This window comes from Apis florea, unplaced genomic scaffold (genome assembly GCF_048593485.1).
Source record: "Apis florea isolate Af1SG1 unplaced genomic scaffold, ASM4859348v1 contig_3184_pilon, whole genome shotgun sequence".
In the NCBI taxonomy this organism is placed as follows: Eukaryota; Metazoa; Arthropoda; class Insecta; order Hymenoptera; family Apidae; genus Apis; species Apis florea.
Window position 1 is genome coordinate 812,696 of NW_028256717.1, and position 27,980 is coordinate 840,675.

Sequence of the window (27,980 nt, forward strand, 5' to 3'; positions counted from 1 at the left end):
TATTAATTTCATATTTTGTAAAAGTAAAAAATTGTGAAAATTTATTTTATTTTTTGATTTATCATAAATAATAATAATAATATATTATATTTAAATTAAAAACAATTCATAATTTAAGATTTATTGTATAGCTTTTTAATGTAATGTAATTTAATGTAAAATAATTTTAATGTAAAATAATTAAGTCATATATGAATATTTAAATCTTTTACAATAATTTCTTTATTCTATATAATTCACATATTATTCTAGAGAAACTAAAATATATTAAGCGTTTCTTAATTAATTAAATTACAATTATTAAATTTTTGTAGAGAATTATAATAATTAATATATATAGCATATAAGTTAATATGTATATTTCATTCGTATAATAATTTGAAATATTTTGAAAAATATGTTTTAAATTTGAAAAATTTTTTAAATAAACAATATATAATATAATTTTTAAAATAATAATAAGAAAAACATTATATGCGTTTCATTTTCATGTCGCAAGATTGAAAATGGCCTTAATTTATAATATACTAAAATAAAAGAATAACATGAAAAATATTGTTGTAAATTATTTGTAAATCCGATTAGAATAATAATATGTCTTTGCTAATATGAAAACATGATTATAAATTTCATTGTTTTATTTATTTTATAAATAAATTATGATAAATATGGAATCTATAGAAGAAATTTTATCATAAAAGCAAAACATTTATTACAAATTTTACGTCATTACGATTTACAAATTATCTTTATTATCTTATCTTTCAAATAATTTTGGAATTATTTTGTTATAATTAGAGTTTTGTTTAAAACAACTATGATATTATAGTTTAGTTATATACATTAGTATAAACTATATGAAAATATGTCCATAAAATCAGCATGAACTGAATAAAAATATGCCCATAAAATCAACACATATCAAAGTATAAATGAACTTTAGACTTATTTAGATTTACTAAATAATCAAAATATCAAACAGACCAATCAAATAGTAGTTCGACTATATATAAGAAAGATTATACAGTTCTGTAAATATTTCGACAGATATTATGAAAAGATAATTATATACTTTTATTTCGTATAATTTATCGATCTATTTGTTAGTTAACAACAATGGCACGAGCACTTGTAGGTGTAAAAAGAGTTATCGATTATGCAGTTAAGGTAATTAATAATATAAATATAATATAAAATTTAATAATTATATGTTAAAAAATATAATTTTAATCATAAGTTAAAATAAAAATCTAATTATTATGTAATACATTAATTATTACAATAAAAAACAAATATTCTATCTAAACAAGTATCTTCATATTCTAGATTGAAATAATTTTAAATAATGTTTTTCATTTACATTTTATAATATTATATTATTGTTTTATTTCATATTTTAGATTCGTGTTAAATCAGATAAAACAGGTGTTGTAACAGATGGAGTAAAACATTCAATGAATCCTTTTGATGAAATTGCAATTGAAGAAGCTATACGAATGAAAGAAAAAAAATTAGTACAAGAAATAATTGCAGTTTCATGTGGACCTCCACAATGTCAAGATGTGATAAGAACTGCACTTGCAATGGGTGCTGATAAAGGAATTCATGTTGAAATATCTGGATCTGAATATGAAACATTGCAACCTATTCATGTTTCTAAACTTTTGGCCAAATTGGCTCAAGAAGAGAAAGCAGATTTAATTATTGTTGGAAAACAAGCTATAGATGATGATAGTAATCAAACTGCACAAATGATTGGAGGTATCTTAGATTGGCCAACTGGAACATTTTGTAGTAAAGTAAGTTACAATATCAAATAATATTATTTAAAAATATATTTTAAGTAATATTAAAAACTATTTATTACAATATATATTCTATATTTTTTTGTAATAGATTGAAAAAAATAATGATGACCTAACTGTTACACGTGAAGTTGATGGAGGTTTAGAAGTCGTTAAAATAAAAATGCCAACAGTTTTAAGTGCTGATCTACGACTTAATGAACCACGATATGCTACATTGCCAAATATTATGAAAGCTAAGAAAAAACCAATTAAAAAAATAACAGCAAAAGATCTTGGTGTAGATACTACAGCAAGAATTGAAATTTTATCAGTTGAAGAACCACCAGTTAGGCAAGCTGGAACTATTGTACCAAATGTTGATACATTAATTGCAAAATTAAAGGAAAGTGGACATATATAATTATCAATACTGTTATAAAAAAGTATAAACATTTTATATCTTATATTTGTTATATTTTTTATTAAATTTTGTTTTATATAAAAAAATTTTTTAAACATTATGAGGTATACTATATATTATACTTTAATAAATTTTTTTCTATAGTAAATAAAATAGTAGAATTCCTTCATGACATAACTGATATTTGTAATGAAATAACATTTTATATATTTCTTTGGTAAATAACATTTTCCTACATTGATTTTGTACTTCTATATCTCCACACATTATTTATGCCAACTATTATTTCATAGGTTTATACAATGTATGAAAAGATTTTGTTATTTACTGATTTTCGTAATTTCCACTTAAATAGATTCTTTGTAACAATGAACTAAATTATTAAACATAAAAATAATATATTTTAAATCTAAATTATATACATGCATTTATATATTTTGTAAAAGTCATTAGATTTGATTTCATATTTTTTCATTATTTATGTATACATAATGTATACATAATATATGCAAAATAAATTTAAAAATTTGAATAAATAACAAATTAATAATTTTTTAAATTTTTACAATTAAAAATAAAAAAAATTATATCAAATTTCTTAATGTCATGATTTTTTAAATACATTCTCTAAGATTTTGAATGTATTATTAATATTTTTTTATCAAATGCTATAAATACTATATATCATATTACTAAAAACTTTCTAAACATTCAGTATGAAATCTATGAAAGAATATATCTTTTTTTAAAATATCAATTCAAATTTTTTTTGAGACATATTCTAAATTCTTTATAAAGAAGGTAGAATTAAATGTCAATACCCGTATTTATTGCCCTATAAGTATTGATTTTTGTAATTATTGAATAGTCAACTGGCATATTTTATTATATTATAAATAACCCAACCCAGAATATATAATTTTTTAATACGTTTTCTCTCTTTTTAATGTAGTTTGTATAAATTAAATGTTACAAAAATTCATTATATCTTTACAGTCTTTTATGTTTAAGCAGTTTCTATATGATAAAGGATAAAAAGAGAAAAAAACTGTATTTAAAATATTAATTATTTTTTACAATAATACTTTCCAATCAAACCTAGTATTACTGGTATGGGTTATTGGTGGAAATGGAGGTGGATGAAGTTGCCAACCATCTAATTCTTCACGTGCTGTTAGACATGCTAAATATGGTACTCTCTGTGCTAATCTTGTAACTTCAGAAGCTGGTGGAACTTTTCCACCTGTTAATTGCCTAGTACAAGCTGCCAAAGAAGCAGCATGAGCTACTATTAAAATATTTCCTACTGTATTTTCAATAATTCGTTTGATTAATTCGTAACTTCGTTCATAATACTGAGCTGCATTTTCCTTTAATGGAAGTTCTTTTGCTTTAATAATTGGATCATAACTTTTATCTATATTAAAACCTGCTTTTGTTAATTCTTCAGATGTCATCCAAACTGGAACACCATTTGGATACCATGCTAACCATTCTATAAGACCTGGCTCTATTTTCATTGGAATATTTAAGTCTAATCCTTTTAAGATATGAGCCAATGTTTGTATACATCTTAATGATGGAGATGTGAAAGCCACATCAATTTTAATACTAGATGATTTCATAGCTTCTCCTACTAAACTTGCTTGCATTTCACCTACAGTTGTCAAAGGGCTATCATTTCGAAAATCCTGTATATTTCTTGATGGTATTTCTTTTGGCATATTTAAATCTCTACGAACATAAGATCCATTTGGTTCAAAACAGTAACGAATCCATGCTCCAAATGTAAAATCTACTCTTTCTCCATGGCGGCATATAAAAATTTGTCTTGAGAAACTTGAAGGTGCTTCAGAAGCCTCTATCTACATATGTAGATAAAAGATTAAAATCGGAATTTTTATATATGAATAAATAATATATAATTAATATAATTTACTGGTTCATTAGTTGTTGCTACTCCATCAGGACTGTCTACAGAATCACTTGATAATAATTCTGGTAGTTTACGAGTTAGAGGTATTTCTTCTTTTTCTAAAATTTCACTTTTATTGTCAGTAATTTGTATAGTAGTGTGTAAAGTCCATGAATCTGATTCAGCTGTACGTTTTGTATGATTTAAAGGTAAATGGCCTGAAATACCAGTTAACCAAGAGATACCTTCGACCCAACCATCTGTAGATGCACTACATGCTCCTTCTGGAATGTAAATGTAATCTCCTACTCTTAATTCTAATTCATCATGTTCTCTAGGCATATGAGCATGTGTTACTTTATGTACATGTATATTTTGTAATCTAGGATCTCTGGAATATAATCTTAGTTCCCAATTAGTTGGACAAGTAAGTATTAATTTTTCTACCATTAAACGCAATTGTTGATATAAATTGCTAGGGAACTGATAAGCTAGTGTCAAATGTAAAGATTTTACTTGAGGTTCTGCAGAAATCCCCAAACTTGAAAGTTTGTTTACATAATGAATAGCAACATTTTTCAGCCATTCTACATTTGCTTTTTTAACAAATAAACCCATAAAATTAGGAGAAATATATGTTTCTAATTCAATATTATCTGATAATTCATTTTGGTTAATTACATTTTCAAGGGTATTTACCAACTCTTCAGTAGATTCATCTGGTGCCTATAAATAAATGTTTATATTATTTTGTGATATTTATTTACATCATATTATTAAGATAATTTCATACTCTAAAAAATGACACAAGTGTAATATGTGGCATATAATTATGAGCTCCATTCCTTATAAGTTCTTTACTTTCAGACCAAAATCTCATTAATTGTTCAGCTAATTCACCCGTAGGACAAGCATATAAAATATATTGTCTATGAGTATAAGTATCCAAAGTTGGATCTCTAACATGAGCTACTAGCCAATCAGATGCAAGTTGAACACCTCGATGCCCTGTAGCAGCTAATGCTTTCTCTCTATAAACAATATAATATTGTTATGACTTATATAGTTAGTAAAATATTTCTAATCATATTTCTTATATAATAATTATACAATAAATTTTTATAAAATTATATTTTTTGATTTATCAAAAAAATAATGATAAAAAAATGTATAATATGTTAATTACAATAATAAATATAAACAATCACGGTAGAACAAACACAGAAAGAAAACAATAGTGATACTTAATATTTGACAGCTGTTTGTTTACACTGAATGCATCATAATCGTTTATAATTGTTTATAGAATAATAAAAAGATATTGACAATCTCTTATAATTGTTGTATAATACTTACGCTCGATGTTTCGGAAAACCCAATTGTAAAAGTGTTTGTAATGGTGTTAAATGTTGTTTTAAAATTTTCGTTGGAGTTGGATTTTTCCGTGGCGGTAACGTCGCCATGATGGTACATTACATCTTACTTACTTGCTACCAACATTGTTCAAAAAAATGCTTTATATATTTTAATATCGATATTTCGATTCGATCTTTAGATTCAAACTTTTAAATTTTTAACTATTATAAATAATACTTATATAAGAATTTTTATATTTCAGACATTATTTAAGATTTTTTAAAATCTTCCAAAGTTTTATTTGATAAAGTTGCAAAAAAAAAACTTGTTAAATCAACATCTTTGAAAATTTTTTAGAACAATTTGCATATATAACAGATAAATTGCATTTTTTATTAAAAAAAATTATAATTATCTTAATATGTTCCAATTATAGCTATGCTATATAATAAGACATATCAAATAACATGATAAATTTGAACTTTTTATATTTTGATATTAATATTCGATAATTGAAAAAAATAATATTATGATATTTTTATATTTTATTTCTTATATCAATACTTTGATTAATATTAGTAATAGATAAATAATCATTTTACGATGAAATTAAGTAAAATATTATTTTAGTCAATAAATAATTAATTAATATTAACTTTTTTAAAAAAGAAGATATATTTCCAATTTAAATATTTTTTTGAATTTTTTCTTTTAAAAATGTAATGAATTAAATATTATATGATACATAAAATGATACAATAAATATGATATTAAGAATATAAAATTATATCTTTTTAGAATAACTACAATATGTATTTAATAAATTTGCATTTTATTTAAGAATTAATTAATTTTAAAAAGAAAAAATAAAAAGAAAAAAGAATATGGAATAAAAATTTTTGAATAATTATATCTTTTATTTCTTTATATACGATGCCAACCTTGTAACAATTTTAAACAATATCATACGATTGATATATTACATAAAGTTAGTGTAAAAAACAATGATATATTCATATATATTCATTCATTATAAATATTTTTTTTGTCTTGTACAATATTGATTATAAATATTATAATAGAGAAATATTAAAAAAAATATTAAAATTTATTTGAATATTATTTTAAGATATTTTGATTTTTATTTTAAATATATCTTCAAATGTTCCAAATCTTTTTATTAACTAGTTTCATATTAATAATTGAATTATTTGAATTCCGCTAATTTCAATCCTTGCCATATTATATAATATTTTTTAAAAATTAGTTAAATATATTAAATAAACAAATTTTTTAAATTTAAATTTATTTCTAAAATATGCTACATATAAAAATATAACATATAATTTTAATTATAAATTTTAATAAATTTATAAATAATTATTCGCGTTTTATTTTTTTTTTGGAAATTAATTGTTTTTACATTCAAAACATGAAATTTAATAATATCCAATAATCCTTAAAATAATCATATAATTTCATTGTACTGCATTGAATATAAAGAAATTAAATTATAAACATTAAATAATGTAAAAAACACTCATTAGATATAAATAATATAGAAAAACGAAATTTAGAAAGTGAATCGATAGATAATTTTTAAAGTGCATTTTTCATGTTCTTTTTTTTCATACATTAGTCTATTTTTTTTGACATTTTGATAAAGTTTCATTATTATTATATGTATACATATGTGAGTAATAACGCTCAGGTTATTTCATTATTATTTTATTATATTTGCTTTGTGAATGATTTAATTCATTATACTTTAATTATTGTAAATATTATTTTCATACTTGATTATTAAAATTAATTCAATTTACGAACTTTGCGTTTTATGAGTTATAATTATCTTAAAATATATTACATGGTGTGATAAAAAGTACACGTTTATACTATACACACAAGTGCAAATTTATTGTTAGATTTTTATTTAGTCTTTCCTTTCTTCTTTACTTCAATTTTCTTAATGTTAAATTCAATATCATCCGCATTTAAATATATCAATATCTTTTATATTATATATTTATGTCTTCAGAGAATCTCTTTAATTTTCGATATTTTGGCACAAATATTTCTTATTATAGAAGAAAATTGTTTATGAGAGTTTGATGCAATTATTGCACGTGGAAGCATGAAGGTTGTAATTTCTATCATTTCCATTTCGAAATGATATATGAATCACTTTTAAATATAAAAAAAATATGAACAAAGTTGAAAAAGAATATTTGATTGCTTGCAATAAAATGAAGAATCAATTTTTCATCGATTAAACTGCATAATCTATTATTTTGTTATTATTTACCATCTAATAAATTTGACATGATATTTATTTATAATAAGATCAAACTTTTTTTTAAATGATTAGAATATTTTATATTTTTTTGCATCTTTTTTTTTTAGAATCAATGATTTTTTTATTTATAATTATATATTATATATATATATTTTTTTTAAATTAATTTATTTATTAAAAAATTTTATCAAATGAAGTGTTATTGAATGTGAAATAAATTTTTTGAACAAAGAAAGGTAATAAAATAAAACGAAATCGAGCTTACACTATTTTTAAGTAAAATTATTTTAATGATCGATAAGAAAAGAAATGTCTGATTATTTGTTACACAATTTGTTTGATTAGGTTAAAAAATTTAGAAAAATACAAGATAAAATATATAATATTTCCAAAAAAATTTATTTTAAATGCATGATATAAATTAACGATACTTGTTTTCGAATAAAATATGTATGGATTTTGACATAAGAATTTTTCACATCATTCCTCGGATCATACTATCGTCCATGTTGTATGTTAAATTTCTTATGATAGTCCATACAATGTGTTCATTGCTCAAAACAATTTTTAAAATAAATTCAAACAATTAAAAAGTATAAAAATATTTTATTTATAATATAAAATTATTTTTAATTAGGAATAAAATTCCTAAACTTTTAAATTTTAAAAAATTTTATTTTTATATAATTAAATATTATTTAATTTAATATTTAATGTTTATTTCGAATTTTAATCTATCTGTTGATTCTTTTTATCTGTTTTGAGCAATGTTACGATATAGAAATTAAATGCTTGCATATTTCACTGACTAGGTACAATTTTTTGACTAGCACTATAGGAACCAGCGCTAATAAAAAAAAGTCAAAGAAACTCGTAAATACATTAATGTTAACTTCGAAAAATTCATTTTGACGAGTAGTAGTAGTATTTATAAATCTAATACTAAGGTTCCTTGAATTTTTTCTACGTTCTTGAATTATGTAGGAAGGCACTATCAAATAGTGTACGTAAGAAACTCGTTATATTTTAAAAAAGTGCATTTCGTTTTACTTCTTTTCATATGAATCATTTTTTCTTTTTTTCAAATATTCTTCAACAAACAGGTACTTTATTTTATTTTATTATATTATCCAAAAAAAAAGAAATATAAATAAAATTTATTAACATATAAAATAAAAATCTTTGAAAAAAAATATATACAAACAATTGTTTAATAAAAGAGAAGAAAAAATTCCTGATGGCAATATCGATGATGTTTCTCACGTTTCGATAGTACTACCCGTACTAAAAAATCGTATTCGTAGGTGTATTGTAAAAAAATACAAATTCTTCCCGATTTATCTATCACAAGCTGATAATTTATTTCCATATCGTGTAAAATAGAGATTGTGATTAAAAATACTGTTAAATCAACTTGGCTGACAATAATGCGTGCTTATTACTATTTTACGGTTAATTATTAATCATCATAATCGTATAAACAAACAATTACGATTGCCAACATTATCACTGACCAATTGAACAATTTTGTTAATTATCCGATTATATCGATTTCGAAATATCTATTATTATTATTATTATTATCATTGTCTATATTGTATGTATGACTAATTTACAAAGAATTCAAGAAATTTCTATGTAATTTGCGAAGTATCACCGCGAACACATTGTTATTATTCCTTATTAATTCAAATAAAACCTAATAAATAAAACGTTTTCGGTCAAATTTAACATGCAATCGGAATAAACCAATTAGTTAATCGCACTTCCGTGTTAAAAAATATATCTAATAGTTTCTCTCCTCTATAGAGTCCAAAAAAAACGATAACGCCAGCTTATAGATTATATTTTAAAAGCACCCTGTACGATTGAAAAGTCATCGTCGTCCCACGAATCATCGATCTTCGATACCTTTTCTACCTTTCATATTTTAAAAACAATTATCGAACAATTTGAACAATTTCGTTTTTTAGGATAAACATTGTGAACAAATTGTCGCAATCGAATGGTACCATATCGAACAATCGAATTCCATAACCATTTCGTAACGATCCATCATTAGATCATTCTACAAGTAATTTCGCTTTAGAATTCCAGTTTCTGAATAAAGTAATGATATGCTTATTTTTAATAATATACGCGTATACAACATATTTCTTATTTTCAATTCTTTTTTTTTTTTTTTTTTTTTTAAAATAGATATTTTTTTTCGTAGTAAATATTTATTATGTTATCGAAAAGAATTTTTTCACCAATTTGTTAATTAATCAATTGTTTCTTTTATTCAAAGTTGTTCTTTTACAATTGTGAGATTTTGTCTGAAAAATTTGTGTCGAATGATTTTTTTTTATGATCGAAACTGGAGTTCGAAACGATATCATGTATTGAATTATTCAACACATTTCGAAGAATACAAAATTTCGGATCGTTGACGCGCGTATAAAATATATCACCGCAAAAATTTTTCGATCTTTCATCGTTGCTTTAATTCATTCCCATATTACCATCGTTCAATTTAACAATTGTGCGCTCGAACACGACCCATTCGCCAATCTCTAAACGACTCTACATTTTATGTGTTACGTTTAACGTTGAAAAAATATCGATCCCTTTCACGAACCACCTTATTAACAATTAACGAAACGCTGAATATCTCGAAAAAGGGTGAATTCTACGAGGAAAGTACAAACAGTTATTTCGTGGAACAATTATCGGACAGAACGTTCGACTAGTATTGCACCAGTATCGATTAAATGCCGGCCAAACGAAGGCTGGCATTAATGAAAAATATATATACCAATTCGCATTGATTATTATTTCCATACCACAACCTATCTCGAATTAATTTTAATTTACACAATAGGTATAAAATCGTACGTAGGAAAAAATCCGCAAAAATCTCCACCTTTGCACTCGATTAATAAAGATATTTTTAACGTACGATTTTCTTGATACCATTGATAAAAATTAAGAAGCTCATAATAAAAATTGCCAATTTTAATCACGAGTACGATCACAATTCTATGATCTTATTAGATATCTACGGATAATATTCATGTAAATATATGTTGTAGAGAATACTATATATTCTTTTATTACTCTAGAAGAAAATAAAGATTGATAAGATTTTTAATTCTCGTTTATGAAACCTTTAACATCATCAAAGATCTCGAATGACGGCGAGATTCTTCGCGTCGAAACGCATTGCCGTCGGTTATCGCGAGTGCAAAAGAGGATCTCGATAATATTCGCGATTTTCGATAAAATCGTACGATAATAAACAAATATTAGCAATAAGAATATCGGTAATACCGCGGAAAATGTTCTTTTCAAACCATGATCGCGAAAACGCTGGAACAATGAACATTACGATGAATGTAAAGAAGTTTCGATTTTTCTAGATAATGTTATGCAAAAGTTATTTTTTTACTGAAAATACAAAAAAATATTGACAAGGTAATTTTTAAGATTGCATTTGTATCGATAAATTTTGTTTAATTAATCGATATTTTTATTTAATATAAATCAACGCTTTTAGATTTATCTTTTTAAATTATAATAATTTTGAAGAAATATTTGCATTTCGCACAAAGTTGAAACAATGTTACCACGATATTACCGTAAATAAAATTTGTATTTTCTTTAAAATGACAACAAATTAATTCATGCGTGTCTGATCAAAGATCAAATTATTTATTATTTATCTCTAAAAAAAAAAAAAAAGAAAAAAGAACATTAACTCGTGTATTATATCCATAGAATGCGTAACATTAATCGCGTCCAATAGAAATTTTTCGTCAACATTATAAATAATTTCTTCGGGAGGGGAGAGGTCAAATGACACACAAATGATATCACTCGATCCACGAAGAAATAAGTTACATTGCTAATAAAATTCCCGTTGGACACGGCTCACGGATCCAAGAAAATTCTAAGCAATATCGAATATCGTATCAAACCCTCGCCTCAAAATTTTAACTGCGCAACAACGTTCGTATGAAAAGTTCGATGGCCTCGTTTGCCATCATTTGTTGAGCATCGAATTTGGCAGCCATATATCAATCGTCGAACATTCGTCGAGCGATCCTTGTGTCAAAGCAACGCTTCTTTGACCGCGGCCCCGATCGTCGGATCGATCGATCCGAATCGAAAAGACGTCATCTTTCTCGAGTGCACGTTTCGAGATTTTCGAGTTCTCGGGTACGAGTCACCGAACGTGTACCCGTTCGGTGAAGCGAAACGATGGATTGGAAAAAAGATGGCCCCCGTCCAATCTCGTCGGGTCAAGCCTTTTAGTTAGTGCGTCGGCGAGCGACAGGTATCGAGGAGGGTTTTTCTTAATCGAGGCTCGATCCACGATATATCACTCACGATCTTTGCTCAGATCCGATGGCAGCTCGCAGTTGGACGACGACGTGGCCGTTGTCGTGGTCGTCGGTGATCGAGGCGACGGCGATAGATTCATCCTGGAGGCGACCGGAAGCGACAATCCGGCGGCGCTCATCGCGACGTTCAACGGTATCGTGATGAACGGCTGTTGATTACTCTGCGTCGTGTTAACCGGGGCTACCGTGCCTGTGAAACAATGCCAAAAAACCTCGGAAAAGAGGAAAAGAGGAGAGGGCACGTCTTTCTGGGGGAGAACGCCTCGTCTCGAGAGCGCAACCACCCTCGAGAACGCGTGATTGGTTTCGTCGGTTTCCATCTGGATGGATTTCGTTCTCGTTCGGCTATCGTAAGGATGTGGCTTGGAGATGTGTGTTTTATTATTATTAATATTATTATTGTTATTTTTTTTCTGGGGGAAAGAGAGAGAGAGAGAGAGAGAGAGAGAGAAAGCGATTCCAGGGGATGATCATGGTTTCTCACCTCCTTCTTGAGATATTTGCACCGGCTGGCCATTTTGACCGATACCGAGTAGAACCCCCGGACTTGGCGAGTAAATCACTGTCTGTGGCATCTGGTACATTATACCTACACAGAATCACGATTGTTTTTCTTGGATTAACGAATTTTTATAGATTTATTACGCATGATTTTTTATACTTTTTACTGTTAAAAAGTTAAAGCGGTGAACAAAAAGAATCATGTGAATCATTATACAGATCGTATATACTCCCTTTTAAAATAAAAGGAAATTGAAGTTAGATGGTGCGCGTCGTATTAATCGGACATGGCCGTCTGCTTTTTGGGTTTCCTTCACTACTTAAATCGATCCGTAGGTACAAAACATCGCTAAAAATATACATTTACGCGATCGACACGGCGCAACAAGCCAACCAACTATTTAATATAAAACGAGATAGAATTAACAGAGAGACTTTTCCGAGCATAAAGGTACGTATTATTTACGAATCTCTTAAAATTTTTTCCTCCCCCCTCTTCTAATTAACCAAACAATTTTTGTCGAAGGAAAAAGAAAAAGAAAATTCGGCCAACGAAGAAGAAAAATCTCTCTCAAAGCTGCCGGAAGAGGAGCAACAAAACAAAGAGCTCTCAAGAGGAATCGATCGAAATCTCGATCATCGGGAAGAAGGGAGGAGGAGGAGGGATGGATAAAAGATCGATGGTCGGCGCGGCGGAGATATCAACGCGTGGCGGCCGGTTATCAAAATTCCGGGCGGGGAGATGCCGTGGGGAACAATGGAAAGGCGAAAAGAAAAAGAAGGGGGGGAGGGGAAGAAAAAAAAAAAAAAAAACATACGTCATGCTGGCGATCGGTAAGTCGGATGGCATCCACTCCATATATTAGCATCGATATTTATGTGTACACCTGCATCGAAGCGCGGCTTTCGACCGGATCTTACTTCCCAGTTAGGCAGCGCGTCGTTGTCTTAGTTTGGTCATCGCGGCCCGTACAACTCCTTATGTACTCCCCTACACGGATAACCTCGTCATCGCTCGCACACTTTTCGCATTTTAAGTGTCCTCTTTCCTTTATCTTCTCCCTCTCTTTCCCTCCCCTCCTACCTTACTCCCTCCCTCCCTCCCTCCCTCCCCCGCGCTCTAGCTCGCTCGCTCGCACGCGCTCGCATACGCATCATATATACCGCACGTTTTACCTCTCTGATACCATTCTCTCGTTCTCTTCAACCGTTTCTCTCCTCTCCTCCGCCCGTACACACGCTACTTCTCCTACTCGATCTCTTTCTCTATATACATTTTATATATATATATATATGTATGTATAGGTCTATCCCCTTCTCTGTTATGCCGACCTACCTGACTGATTGGATTGCGCGTTTACCTCTGCCTCGAAACTGCCTCTACGGTCTCTCTAACGATTTTCCACGCCACGGCTTTTACCGGTTGCTACTTAGTCCGCGCGATCGTACGCGACTCCTTTGCTACGGCCACGGGGAAATTCGTTAATTACTCGGCCACGTATGCGCAGCTGTACGATTGTCTTTCGACGATGGACAGCGCGGATGGACAGGTGAAATTGTCCTAGCACGACAAATTCGAAAGGGAGGAAACGACGAGACGACGTTCAATCATCGAGACAGCGGATTTTAAGAATACTCGATTCGTTCTTTTGTTGATAAAACATTTTATTTTTAAACCACGAACGCGAATCGTCTTTAACTTTTTTTCTGAAAATCTAAAATTTAACGAGAAGGATTTATATATAGGTTTTTTTTTTTTTTTTTTGGTATGGTAGAGAACTTACCCGAGTGATTTTTCGACAGATCCTTTGACACGGGAGAATCGCCATCACTGGTGTCTCCGTCGCTTTCGTTCGCGCACACGTCCGACCTAGGTGAAGTGCCGTCTTCCTGGAACAGTGAAACGAAATTTGTCGATATAAAAAAAGCGTATCCACTTGATCGAAGAAGAAGAATTATTTTCCATCTCTTTGTTTATGCGTCACATAAAATAATTGTTAATTGTATTTATCTATTTACGGTAACGTGTACAATAATATCGACGCGGAAAGTAGCGAATGACATCCAAGTTTCAAATCATCCGCCAATTACCCATCATCGGACGCAATCACCGCGTGCTACGTGGTAACTTCATTTCAATCGAGAAGAAAGGAAAAGAGAAAAAAGAAAAAAATGATGGAAGCATAGATGAATCATATTTTAATTTTGTTTGCATACATTAAGTCTCTCAGAAACGTGTCGCCCTGCTAGAAAATTTATGAATTCATGAATCATCTCCCGCCTTCGTTCTTACAAACGACTACAACTCTTTCGATCGAAGATAATCAATCGACATCAAAAAAAAAAAAAAAACGATCGAAACCTCCTTATCCCTCGTTCGCAACAGACAAACCCCCAAACTCATCAAAGAAAATTTTACAACGTAAAAAAATCGTAACGAAAACGATACGATACACCGTATCGGAATAACGTACGATCTGTATCGTAAATTCCGGGCGCAATTCCCTAACGAGCGATGCGGCGACAAGCAGAAAACAAGCCGGAGAGGATGGTATTGAGCACCGCCGATTCGTAGCCTGTAAATCGTTGGATAACGCCTCGGTAATAATATCGGCGAGCCAATCAAACGTGCAACTAACCAATCAATCAACGGTAGCCTACCAACCAGCCTAAGCAGCGAAACAACAACCAACGAACCAACTTACCTACCTACCTACCTAGCAGGGAGAGATGCGCGAGCTTGTTCGCGCGCCTTATATGGCCATCCGCGCGGTCTGAACTCGTACCGCGCTTCCACGGCAGATTCTCACAAATTTACGCAGGACTACGGTTTCCCCGGGTGACTTTCTCTCCCCTGGCCTACCGCCACCACCGGCTGCTGGCTATAAGCTTTTTTTCCACGTCCTTCCATACCGCATGTGCCGGGGACCGAACTTAGCCATGTTTTATATACATGCATGCGAATCGTTGGCCAGGATATATATGCGCGCGTACACATGTCGACCGCCGGTCGAGAGAAAGCAAATCGAGCGTACGTGTAAGCCGCTTCTGTGCCGGAGAATTAGGAAGCGCGAATCGTCTTTTGACGGGGGGAAAAACGATTTAGATTTGGCCGGCCATTCGCACGGGATAGTGGAGGAGGAAACTTGTTCTGCGTAATACGAATTCGTTTGTTTTTATTTTGATTAATTTCGACCGCGCTTTGGAACAAGTGAATCGGCTGCCGATAGAGTCGGACAAAATGGAGTTTTATTATTATTAATTGTAGGTTGATCGCGAGTCAATGATCGAAGAGCCGGTGAACTCGTGAATTGTGTCGTCGAACAAATGGAATTATTATTATAATCTTCTATTGTAATAAGGGGAATCGAAGTTTTCATTGGTGGTTTCGCCATAGAATTTACTGTTAATCAGATGAATTTCTTTTTTGGTTAATCGCAATGAGGAGGCAATCGTGAACCTACATGGTATCTTCTATATAAAAAAAAAAGAAGAAGAAAAAATTTAATCGTACTCTCCGTTTGAACGTATTAAATAATTTGAACGGTCAGATAATAGCGATGTTTAAATTCAAAGACATAAAATTCCAAAAATAGTTGGAGATTGTCAATTAAATTACTTCGCTTTCGAATCGGTAACTGATCGAGGAATTCGATCACGTCCGATGTTTTATAAAAGAAAACCGAACACGAAAGAAATAGAGGTTTCCGAGAAACGTGCGATCGAAAAAATGAAACGTCCTTTAGCCTCGGAAGAATAAAGAGCAAGGAAAGGGATCTCCGGCGCACTGTAAGGGTTCAACATTCCAAAAATAGTTGAAACCAAGTCAATTAATTAGACTGCTCTACTTTCGAACCAGTCATTCACCAAAGACTTCAATTATATATCCGTGTGCTGAAAGGTATATCCTTCACCACTTGCAATTAACGAAATGCGATTCCAAAACATGATGATATTGAAAAGAAAACTGTGAAAGATATTCTGGAAAAAAAAAAAAAAAAAAAAAAAAACATCTGAAATCTCTTTTTTTAGATTCCGACGAAATTCCAAAATTAGCCTAAATCGAATCCATTTTGTCATCGAATACCGAATACTTCAACCGTATCACGCCAACGCAACGTTATCCTTTTAATTAACTCCAAAACTAATATATAATACACCCACGCAAAAGTCGAAACTAGAACTTCGAAAGATCGCTTCGATAAACTATACCTTTCACCCATGCAACACGGAAATTATTTGCGCAGCTTCTACTTGCGGTTCTACTACATTACAATCTTTGATCGACTCGCGCAAGCTCTCGAATCTGAAGGCCGGTCACCACGGTTGGTTTCCATGAAGGATTTCCGAAAGCCATACGGAGGAGAGGGCTGGTCTCGCGACCCCTTGTCCGCGTGCAGCGAGCCGTTCTGTCGGCGATCACTTCCGAGTCGTATTTGTACCCCCCATTACCACGGGTGTGTATAGAAGGCGCGACAAAAACCGGCATTCCTGATTCTTAAGTTGGACTCTATATAAGTATCTGCCATCGCGAACATTGCCTGTATATGGCGACAACCAGCCTTTGACAAAGGTGACCGTATATGGTATTCTGCTTCCACCTTCCATACCTTCTCTCTTTCTCTTTCTTTTTCTCCCTCTTTCTAGCTCTCTCTCTCTCTCTCTCTCTTCCCCCGCCTTCTTTCTCTCTTCCCTTCCCTACGATTTCCTCCCCACCTGTTTACCGCCCTTCTCTCTTTCGCCCTGCCAGCCACCCATTCGCCGTTGTTCTTCGCCGTTTTCCTCCGAGCGGCCGCGATTCACCAGGGTGCCCTCTTAGCGAAATGCATCATAATCGTTAAATCGTTAGATCGTAAATCGTGGCCTACGAACCCCCGCCGCAAAACGTTCTCCGTATACGATAGGGAGAAGGGAGATTTCAATTGTTTTTCTTTTCGTTATTTTTATTAATGGTGGATTTTGCCGCGGTTTCTTTTTTTCGTAGATGTGTACCAATGGGGTGGTGCGTCCTAGGAATACTTATCTTAAGGGGTTTTTTCTTCTTGATTTCTTCTTATTTTCTTTTTTCATTTCACCTTTGTTCTTTTAAGCTTGGAGAAATGTAGGTTTTTTTTTTTTTTTTTTTTTTTAACTCTTTCAGATTTATTCTTATTACGATTTAAGGATGTTTATAATTTTATTCGCGTGTAAACGAAGAAACGAAGATTCGTGTCGATCAAAGATGAAAAGATGCATTTTGCAAGGGGAATAAGTTTTAAGGGAAAATAAGAATCACAGAATTGATTGGTTTACGTCTGAAAGAATTAAAGCGATGCTTAAATAGAAAAGTTCAAGACATGTTGCTTTTGAAAAAAAGAATCTTTAAATTTGTAAATGAATTCCGCGCATATCGAGATGCAAACCTACCTTTTAAGTTATGCTGAAAGGATGAATGGCAAAATGGAATGCTGTTGATCGGAGTCTTATTTTCAAGCAGATCGGAATATTTTTTTTTTTTTTACAATAATGATCGCAGCGTTAATAGAATTATTATTTAATCTCGTATAATCGAACGCAACTCGTGGTTTTTTAATCCTTAACATAATTATTTCTTTTTTTTTTTGTTTTTTTTTTTTTTTTTTTTTTGATTACTTATCGCATTAACGAATAACCATTGCACCAAGTTTTGTGAACATTTTCGTCAATTACAGTAATGATATGATTCACGTTAATTTCTTTAGAGAGAGAAAAAAAATCATCTTAATTAAAAAGTAACAAGTTCTTTATCTATTTTCGAACAATACTACCGCCGTTTCCACGTTATTATTTACAAAACAATGAAGAATTTTTTCAACCATATTAGACAACAATTCAATCTAGCAATTTTATACTAAACTACGCGAGAAGTACGCTCACGCACAGACGAAAATTAAAAAATCATCTCATCGATAAATCAACAACAAAATTCAACGTATTATAATTAGCAGGAAGAAACAAATTTTTAAAATTTTTCTCCTCTTTTCGATAACAATATCATCAACCGCAAGAGAGACCGTTCGAGTTAAAAGTTCTTCGATCGTACTGTTTCAATACCTTCCTCGATGGAGGCCAGTTTCTTTCTAATCATCTCAACGCAACTAGTTTACCGTTTCATGCGAAACTATTACCCAATCGCACAAATTCCTTTCTTTTTCGTCTTATTACATTTCTTCATCATCGTCGTTATCAACATAGTGATATATACCATATTGGATAGAATATAAAAGGTACGAATTTGATCAATCGAAGAGAAAAGGGAGCGTAATCTGAATCTGGTATTTCTACCAAAAAACAGGTGGTATTTTTTTTTCTTTTTTCTTTTCTTTTTTTTTTTTTTTTTTTTTTTTTTAATATCATTATTATTATACCTACCTGTCTTTCGCGAACAACTGGCACCCCCCGTGCCCAATTATTGTTGGCGTATTCGTGTGTGTATACGTGTACATCGGCTAACTGTATCGTTCGACGAAACATTTTGTCATCTTGGGACCATAATTATCATTAATCGAAACAATATAATACGTACGTGTAATATAAATATTATCACAGTATTTTACAGTATACTATTTACACATATGTGATACATAAAACTAAAAGGCACGCCAGCCCGTACATTCGTGATTACCGTGTGTAATTCAGGATAATATCATAATCGTAAAATTAATTATATTATATATTATTTGTACTTTGTGCGTCGACGAGAGAGACCACGGATAAAATTACATTCTTTTTCTTATTTTTTTTTTTCCATCGGATATTTTTCTTTTTTCTTCTATTTTTCTTTTTTTCTTCCCCCTCCCCCCCCTCAATCTCCCGTTAATTTTAAACTCTCGCGTGATTTTTCGTATATTTCGTCTCGTTTCTATATCTTTCATCCACGTAACATTTCCATCTACTTCTGTTTTATATTTTTCTATGTATTCTTTATATATATATATTTATATATGTACCTGCTCTTTTCTTTTCTTCAAATATTTCAAGCGATACGGGAAAAAAAAAAAAAAACAGAAAAAAAAAAGAAGAGAAAACAACACACAACACATACACACGTAAGCATGCATAATGTGTGAAAATGGACGAGAATCGAGGTTTTTCTCTCTACTTGATGAAGAAACGAGAAGGGGGACGGGGGAGGGCAGGTGGGATTCGCCTGGGAATTTAAATTAAAAAGGTATTTTAAATACTAGCTACTTAATCTACGAAAGAGAGGAAAAAAAAAAAAACAAACAAACAAACAAATACTACACATGCCACTTTCAGTACAAACACATTACGGAACAATGTACGATGCACACAACAGTATGTATATATATATACACGTATATGTACGATGTATATATGTATATACATATATATATATATATATGCGTGTGTGTATATACATATATATGTATATTCAATGCGCAATAATGCCAAGCGTGCACCGCCGGGTCTACTGGCTCGGACTCGCACCCACGTACTACGATTTCTCGCGTTTCTTCGTTGGCCTTTTTTTCTTTCTTTCTTTCCTTTTTTTTTTTTTTGTTCTCTTTTTCGTTCACCAGGAAAAGGCGAAACGCCTCGACCCGAACGACATGAGTATTTTAAAAAATTGATGCCACTCCTCGATAAGGATCTTTGATGGGAAGAAAAGAAGAAAGGGGAATGTGTATATGGACGAATTTGATATTTCCTTGATTCCGGCCTCGCCAATCCCACGAACTGGGTACGTAAGGTGGTTTGTTGCATTACATGTAAAGAAGTATACACACGAGCGATTCGGAACTGAAGGAAACCAGGTGGAACGTTAATTGGATTCGCTTTCTCGAATGATCGTTTTTCTGAAAATTGGTGAAGGGGGGAAGTTCGAGGGTTCGTAAAGGAAACGCCACCCTTCAGTTTCAATCGTGAGATATAAGCAATTTCGCAAAGATTGTTTATCGTTAAACAAGGATTAAATTTCTTTTCTTCTGGAAAATCGAGAAGAATTGCTGCTTTCGTTATCTGAATCTTCGATTTTTGTTTTTCATTTTCTGGATTTCTATTCTTTAATTATTTTGAAGACAAGACTCGTAAATACGAAAGATCGAAATTTATTATTATTATTATTTTTTTTTTTTTTTTTGATTTTTCGAACACGGTTTGCCACAGTTCCATTTGAATCTTGTTGGCTCGGCGAGAGATAGATGGATCGTACTTACAACGTATTTACAGATCTTTAAATAAATTAAGAGAGATATCATCGTAATAAACTAATTATAAATACGATTAAAGAAGAAAACGGGACAGATACGAAGACAGAATATACATGTATGTATAAAATACACGGCTCCTCGAGTAATTCATCACATGAGTTATTATCCTAAATGCACGATTAAAAATCATCTGCCTCTCTTTTTCTCGTTCTTCGATAAACGAAAAATTCCTGTAGATACGTGTCTTCTTGTGAGTTTCGTTCGTTTCGCGAAGATGTACGACTTGAACGAGTACGTACCGTAGAAAAGTCTTTGGACTTCGATTAACGTATAGATCTAGCCATTAAATTCTTCTAAATTTTCTGAATTTCCTAATATATATATATATATATATTTTTGTAATTATCCTCGCTTTCATGTCACGAGCAATAAAATGAGACAAGAAATACGATTTAAAATTTTGATACGTTGAAAAGCAACTACATTATTTATCCGAATCCATCGAGGAACAAATAATTCGTATAGCTGGAGTTCATATGACAAAAGTGACTCAAACATCTATCATTTCTCGTTCAAATAACAACAGAAGTTCGCGTTAAATTCAACCAATCCGATACTAATTAAAATTTCTTTCTAATAAAATTCCACCGGTAATTTTAAATAAAACAAAAAAAAAAAAAAATAAAATTCGTGCTTACACACATATCTTAATCTGTTATTAATTACAAACTAAATTCTTATAACAATATATAATATTATAAATTTTACGATTTCAATTGTTCCTTCAATTATCAAAAGCTAAGATGTTCGATCGTTTTGACGATCGAACGGTTAAGAGAGAGAGAGAAAGAGAGAAAAAAAATATCGATCATCTTCTCGTCAATGTTCACCAAGATAGAACATTGTGGACGTAAATCTCGTATACATTTATAGTACGCGTCGACTGGACTAGATTTATACGTTGGAAACGGAGCACCGTACGTTTTCTTGCGCTCCAATCGGTTTTCATTGAAAACATCATCACACGCCTCGGCTAATCACGAGCGTCGCTTGATCACGATCAATTCCCAAGATTACATTGCCGTCGAATTTTTCTATCGTCAAAAAAAAAAAAAAAAAAAAAAAAAAAAGAAACCGCTCCCTGAGCCTATCCATAACACATTTATTATTAATATCGTGGAATAACGAAAGTAATATAATTGAAATAATCGTTCTTAAGCATATTAAGTACCAAAAACCTGCTATGTTAAGTACTGCTCGACCGTATCCCGAGGATGACAGGTGTCCGTAGAAACCTTCTACTCGCGATACCAAGTCGAAAGAAGAGTTAATTGCTTGAAACTCTTCCCAACGAGCCAGCCGTGGCAAAACATCGTTCTGATTGTCGTTAACAACTGTACTAGGATCTCCGAGTGTGCTTACGCGCGCGCGCACGTTTACCATAAGTAGCCTCGATTTTACCTCGTCGACTGATTTGGTTAAATCTTTTTAGTGCACCTGGCACGCAATTATGCGAGCTATTTTCTCGCTGTTAGCATTCTCCACACGGTCGTTTCATAAGCCTTCGACGTATCGATGTATCCGTGAAGTTGATTTGTCGACGACGGGAACGATATCGATAAATTAATTCAGATACAGCAGGAAATTATGCAAATGGCTTTATAATAAGCGACGTATCAAGCTTGTATGTTGAAAACCGACGATTCCATCAGTATGACGCGATAATTTATTTGGATGGAAGAAAAGATTTATGAAACGACCACCGATAAATATGTTAAATTTTACGACAATTTTCTCGGTTAGAAAATAATTAACAATTTTTTTAATCGGTTAATTAAATTAAATATATACTATATATCGTACAAAAATGGAATTTTTCAATAACGCATAATCGAACGCTGTTACAAACAGTAGGAAGAAATGTAATCCAGCCCTAGGATTGTAGCGAATATCGTAAGCGAATATCGTACGAGATGCTACTACTACTACCCTCCCTACGTATGCACGTACAAAAAGAAAATATAACCGTACTTTCATTGACACCGGATGTGATGCGCGCCTCATCGAGAATTTCGATATTCATCGTCCGGAAAAGAAAGTCGGATGTCGTCCGGAACTTCCTCCGCCGCGCTGATTCGTTATTCAGCTTGCACGCGGCACACGATTTTACGCCGACTGTACGACACGTTCCCGATAACGAGGCATCAAAGTATCGTAAATCCTTCGTAATGATAATGCGCCTATTCTTCGAAACTTGCCTTGGGAATGATCAGCACCAAAGAAGAAGAAGAAGGAAAAAAAAAAAAAAAAAATTTAACACGTTCCCACACAGCTAAGTGAACGCGGCATGGACGGAATTGCACCGACGCCAAGGAGAGCGTCTGTTCGAGGAGCCCTTCGACGGTGTGAAAAATAACCAGGAAACAGAAGAGAAGCTTCGGAAACCTAGCACTCATTCTTACAAAGTTGAAACAAAAATGGTCGAAAAGAAAAACCGTAGTTGTACTCTTTCCACCGGTTCTTGCTAATGAAATCTCGCTAGAACAATTATGTTCCCCTATGGAGGCCTGCGTGAAACTCTATCCTGCGAAACCGTAAGAGCCGTCTACACGGGAAAGAATAAGAATAATCTTGAAACGTGTATATATTTAAAACACGTACAACAACTCGTTATCCAAAATCTACCTATTTCGAAGAGTCACCCGCGTATCTCAGAGAACACACGTATCGTGAACGTTGGTAAGAACGGGGAGCGAAACTGTCGGCCGATCGTCGACAGTCAACGACAGGGTCTCGATAAGGATACGCGGATAATTGCGGTTACGCCGCCGTCACGGAGCCGGTAGTTCTCCAGCTTTCCACCGGAACTCTTATCGAGCATCTCTTCTCACCACCGATATCCACGGACACGTTAGACGCTCGCGTTCCGACGCTTCCTCTTCTATCTTCTTCTCCCCAATATTTCAATATTCCTCGAGAGTGATCATGAAACACGTCAAGGAATGCACAACTCGAACGTTTGATGTTCGAGGCGAAGGGACGCGTCGGATACGCGAGTACGATCGGAGGACGAGCGAGCGCAGGTTCAAGGTGGATAGTACTACCGTTGAGGATGCGAGTGCGACATGTGAGGATGGTAGGCGGCGTGATGGGGTGGCAGAGGCGAGGGGCAGGATTGTTGATAGGGGCCACCGGCCAGCATGGGCCCAGGACTGGAACAGGGTACCAGGTGCGAGCTCGGCGAGCCCGCGTGTGCATGCGCAATCAGGTGCGCGTGCTGCGCGTGCGAGGGTGGCGCGTGCTGCGAACCCGGCGGCGGTGGCGGCGGCGGGGGTGGCGGATGGCCAGGAGGACCTCCGGTCGGCCCGCCACCAGGATATCCGCCGTGCAGCGAGCCACCGTGCGGCGAGCCATACACCAGTTGCCTTACTTTCTGCTCGTCGTCGGCTATGTTGTAGGTCAATTCTGTCTCCTCAAACCCGGTCGCGGACATCCTCTGGTCACCGGAGGAACCGGAGGCGGGCGGGTCCGGGCTGTTCAGGCAAGTCTGGATCAACGCTTTCCCGGCCTCGCTCGTTATCATCGGCTGCAGTTTTCGCGTCGCGAACGTATACACATGGCCGGTCTCGCTTGCTACCAGCAGCATCACTTGTGTACCTGTCAGTGTCGACAGCTCGTACGCCTGCAATCAAGGATAACGATTAATTAGGGATGTCCAGGGATTGTTTTTTTTTTCCACTCGTTTTCAATCGTGTTAATTTTATTTAAATTTTTTCTCATTTTTTTTTCTTTGTTCCCTGTCTGTTTTTGGCTTTTTTTTTTTTTTTTTGATTTCGTTTATTTAGAAAGATGTTTTAAACATTAAAAATTTTTAAATATTGAATTAATAACTGAATTTGAAGATACATAGATAGATATAAGATAGATATATCGTGATTATTTATCAAGACATCTACTCTACTAAGCAGAAAGCCAGTTATGAATCTTATATTCATTCATTAAATTCAAATCTTTTTATAAAAAAAAACTATTATTACTACTTTTTCATTGAATGTAAATAAATTTGAATAGTTGACGTGTATCACGAACACTTATTATTTACTGATCGATATAAAATGCACTTATGTAAATCATAATCGCCTGCGCAATCATTAGTACCATGATTTTTATATTAATCGAAAACAAGAACGTACGATGAAAAACCTAAATACATATGTGATTCTTTTATATTTAGAGATATCTTATAATAACATAATTATCAAGGTTTACCGAAGCGTTTATACGAGTATAATGTGGATAGAATTCATTTTTTTTTTCTTTAAGGAGGAAAAACTGAAATTCTCATGAAAATATACCTACATTGTAATTATTTAAATTGAATCTAAATTGTAAAAATTCAATTTGCTAACAAGAAACTTACTGCTCGAGGGAAAACAACACTGCGGCACGAAGATGAATAAACATAGTGAAAAGTTATGAAATCGTTGTATTTAACTTAGATTAGAATATTGCCAGCTTATTTACAGTTGAAGAAAGTATTCTGCAAAATATTATGTAAAATAAAAATAAATAGTATTTATAACTTGCAATGAAATTCTGAATAATCTTCTAGTCATTTTTTTTTTTTAATTTGTAATTAAAAGCGTATCTTTTGAATTTATTTATCTTCTATAAATCTATAAATATCATATCAAGTAAAAAAAAAATGAAATTAGAATTATATTCTATTTTTATTTTCAATATTTTTTTGTTTTTCTAATCATATCTAAATTGATCGTATTTAAAATTTAAATCAGATTTGCATTACTAAATTTATATATTCATACAATTCATTTCCCAATTATTATCTATCTTTAATTTATTGATCGATTAGTATAAAAAGATCAATCGATAATTTAAAAAAATTTAATTATTATCTTTGTGACATGTTATTATAGACATACACATATTGTACAGTTGAAGAAAGAGTTGTTATACAAATATTTTTAAAATTGAAAAAAATTTTTACTTCTTTATCTCAAAATTATATATTTTTATACCTTTGAAAATAAAAAAATCAAAATTTTGTTGGCAGTATGTAATTCTTTTAATATTACTTATAAATTTAAATTTTAACATTTAAATTTATACTATGGGTTACATAATACCATTGTTTATTTTGAATTTCGTTTAAATTTTAATTTCTCTCATGAAGTTATAAAACGGTTATGTCAGTTTCGTGTCAAAACATAGCTAATTATAGAGTCCCGTCTTTAGAAAAGGGGAACAATCTATCTTTGGTTTTCTATATTCGTATGAAAGATGCACAATTTGCCTTAGGTTCTTCTACGGATTTAGAAACACCGGCGTTTTGATCAAACAAACAAATGTAATGTAATTAAATTGACGTTAAAATTAAAAAATCTATCTCGAAAAAAAATTTCAAGTTATTTTTGATATTATATATTTATTAATTAAATTGTTCTTCTTTTTCCTTTTTTTAAAATAAAAAAAACATTATTTTATACTTGAGCATTATTTTTGTTAATATGAAAATGAATAATTCTAATTTCATTCTAATAATGAAAACAAAATGTTTAAATGAACATAAATATTAAGATATTTTATAGTGAAAGAAAATTCATTACTGAAATATAAAATACAATGTTAAATTATCTATTATAAATAATTCATTAATCATTCATAGAATTGATTCAGAAAACGAAATTTTTATACAAAAGAGGAACGAAAAATTATATAATTTTCTAACCAACGTAAAATTTTATCATGTAATTACAACTTTTAAATATAATATATCATACAACATCAAATGATAACTATATAAATATAAGTAATCTAAAATTAATTACAGTTGATTCGTAAAAGGAATCATATAATGATTATTAAAATTTCTCACGAGTTCGTTTTTGTAATATCAAAGACATAATTAGCGTGCCATTGTTTTTTTCAGTGTATTTTAATCCAAAATACACAAATACATTATTGATATACAAATGCACGATAGCGAAAGCACAATTGTCACTCATAAATCGCGCGCTCGCAAAAGTCATCGGCATATGTTTGATTTGCGCAATCCACGCAATCACACATCGATAGTACACGTTTCTCTTTGTTCTTATGCGTCACATGTGAAAGCTAACTTTTCATTTGCAGCTTGTTCTATGTACTTTCTTATCTCATATAAATACACTTGAAACATCACATTGGCTATACAACATTTAATAATCACACTAAAGATAATTGATTTCAATGATAATTTAATTGATTGATTATCGACGAATCAAATACACTGAGTTTACATTAACAAAAAATAAGCTGACAAGTTAGCCGAATACGAACCTTCTTCATAATTCCAGTTTTCCTCTTGGAGAAGGTAGTGTACCTTCGTAATTTATTATCGATGTACTCCATTTTAATTTTGACCCGTCCTTTGGTCTTTTTACCATTTGAGGGAGGTGATTTTTTCGGTTGACCCAAACTTGTAAATGATTCCTCAAGATTATCAGGAACACAATCAGTAGACATTGACATGCCTTGTTGTTGCGAAAGAGCCTGCCGTGCATTGCTGTCATCGTAACAGACGTCCGAAGTGGTCCTCTTGATACCCCTTTGTACAGATCCCACGCCGGCGTTCGGTGCGCCTGCAGCGGCTGCCGCGGCCATCATGGTGGCGCCACCGCGGCTTATTTGAGAAGTTGTAAGTTGGGAGGTGGACGGTCGGCCGTACATTTCCGAGCCAGCGTCGCTGCCTATCATCCCCATGCTGTATCCAAGACTTGCGTACCGACTATCTCTTCCGCCGCTAGGGTTGTCCATTACGGACTCGCACACATTTATTCCCTTTCCCTCGGCCCTTCTCCGCCACGGAATCGCGAAAACTCGGCGCAATGTTTCCCACGTGATCAACCATCTAGAGGAACACGGGACAACAACGCGCACTGCACGAGCGCTCCCCGCGAACTGAATGCGCGCAGAGTATCGTAACTTGACCTACGTGCTAACACGGTGCCTCCGTATGTTTCTGCGCAGCTGTTACCCCCACCATTTTCCACGTACGCGGTAAAAAAGTAGTCCACTCAATCGAAATAGAATTTCCTGGTAGAAGATTTTTAAAAATTTCAACGTAG

General features: G+C 32.2%; 3 protein-coding genes and 1 long non-coding RNA gene across 5 annotated transcripts; 2 read left to right on the forward strand and 2 right to left on the reverse strand.

Moving 5' to 3' along the window:
* The first annotated feature begins 497 nt into the window (after nt 1–497).
* On the forward strand, nt 498–2,361 carry Etfb (Electron transfer flavoprotein beta subunit). The gene is made up of 3 exons (XM_003698414.3): nt 498–1,167; nt 1,401–1,799; nt 1,897–2,361. Exons 1-3 carry the CDS (start codon nt 1,117–1,119, stop codon nt 2,206–2,208), a joined length of 762 nt encoding a protein of 253 aa, XP_003698462.1. The 5' UTR covers nt 498–1,116; the 3' UTR covers nt 2,209–2,361.
* Nucleotides 2,240–5,604, reverse strand: Epp (Ecdysteroid phosphate phosphatase). Its single transcript, XM_003698413.4, has 4 exons — nt 5,480–5,604; nt 4,917–5,154; nt 4,148–4,849; nt 2,240–4,073 (listed from the first exon to the last, which is right to left on the reverse strand). Exons 1-4 carry the CDS (start codon nt 5,584–5,586, stop codon nt 3,282–3,284), a joined length of 1,839 nt encoding a protein of 612 aa, XP_003698461.1. The 5' UTR covers nt 5,587–5,604; the 3' UTR covers nt 2,240–3,281.
* LOC147657320 (uncharacterized) lies at nt 4,428–5,461 on the forward strand. Its single transcript, XR_015292648.1, has 2 exons — nt 4,428–4,550; nt 4,991–5,461. It is a non-coding gene; the product is annotated as an uncharacterized LOC147657320 (long non-coding RNA).
* A 5,659-nt stretch (nt 5,605–11,263) lies between the features above and the next one.
* Nucleotides 11,264–27,810, reverse strand: bs (serum response factor blistered). 2 transcript variants are annotated; one of them, XM_031919800.2, is made up of 5 exons: nt 27,193–27,810; nt 24,284–24,535; nt 14,446–14,551; nt 12,645–12,749; nt 11,264–12,350 (listed from the first exon to the last, which is right to left on the reverse strand). In XM_031919800.2, exons 1-5 carry the CDS (start codon nt 27,667–27,669, stop codon nt 12,139–12,141), a joined length of 1,152 nt encoding a protein of 383 aa, XP_031775660.2. In that variant the 5' UTR covers nt 27,670–27,810; the 3' UTR covers nt 11,264–12,138. The 2 variants fall into 2 exon arrangements, with proteins under 2 accessions (XP_031775660.2, XP_086766564.1); XM_086910438.1 differs by lacking the exon at nt 12,645–12,749 and having other exon boundaries at nt 27,193–27,808.
* Nucleotides 27,811–27,980: the final 170 nt, after the last annotated feature.

Excerpts from the sequence above, each read along its gene's own strand:
- Etfb (XM_003698414.3), top strand. The coding sequence starts at position 1,117 with ATGGCACGAGCACTTGTAGGTGTAAAAAGAGTTATCGATTATGCAGTT. Across the intron at positions 1,168-1,400 it reads TTATCGATTATGCAGTTAAG|ATTCGTGTTAAATCAGATAA; the intron begins GTAATTAATAAT and ends TTCATATTTTAG. Across the intron at positions 1,800-1,896 it reads CTGGAACATTTTGTAGTAAA|ATTGAAAAAAATAATGATGA; the intron begins GTAAGTTACAAT and ends TTTTTGTAATAG.
- Epp (XM_003698413.4), bottom strand. The coding sequence starts at position 5,586 with ATGGCGACGTTACCGCCACGGAAAAATCCAACTCCAACGAAAATTTTA. Across the intron at positions 5,155-5,479 it reads GGTTTTCCGAAACATCGAGC|AGAGAAAGCATTAGCTGCTA; the intron begins GTAAGTATTATA and ends TATTGTTTATAG. Across the intron at positions 4,850-4,916 it reads CACTTGTGTCATTTTTTAGA|GCACCAGATGAATCTACTGA; the intron begins GTATGAAATTAT and ends ATTTATTTATAG.
- bs (XM_031919800.2), bottom strand. The coding sequence starts at position 27,669 with ATGGACAACCCTAGCGGCGGAAGAGATAGTCGGTACGCAAGTCTTGGA. Across the intron at positions 12,750-14,445 it reads TCTGTCGAAAAATCACTCGG|GTATAATGTACCAGATGCCA; the intron begins GTAAGTTCTCTA and ends GATTCTGTGTAG. Across the intron at positions 12,351-12,644 it reads GCAAATATCTCAAGAAGGAG|GCACGGTAGCCCCGGTTAAC; the intron begins GTGAGAAACCAT and ends ATTGTTTCACAG.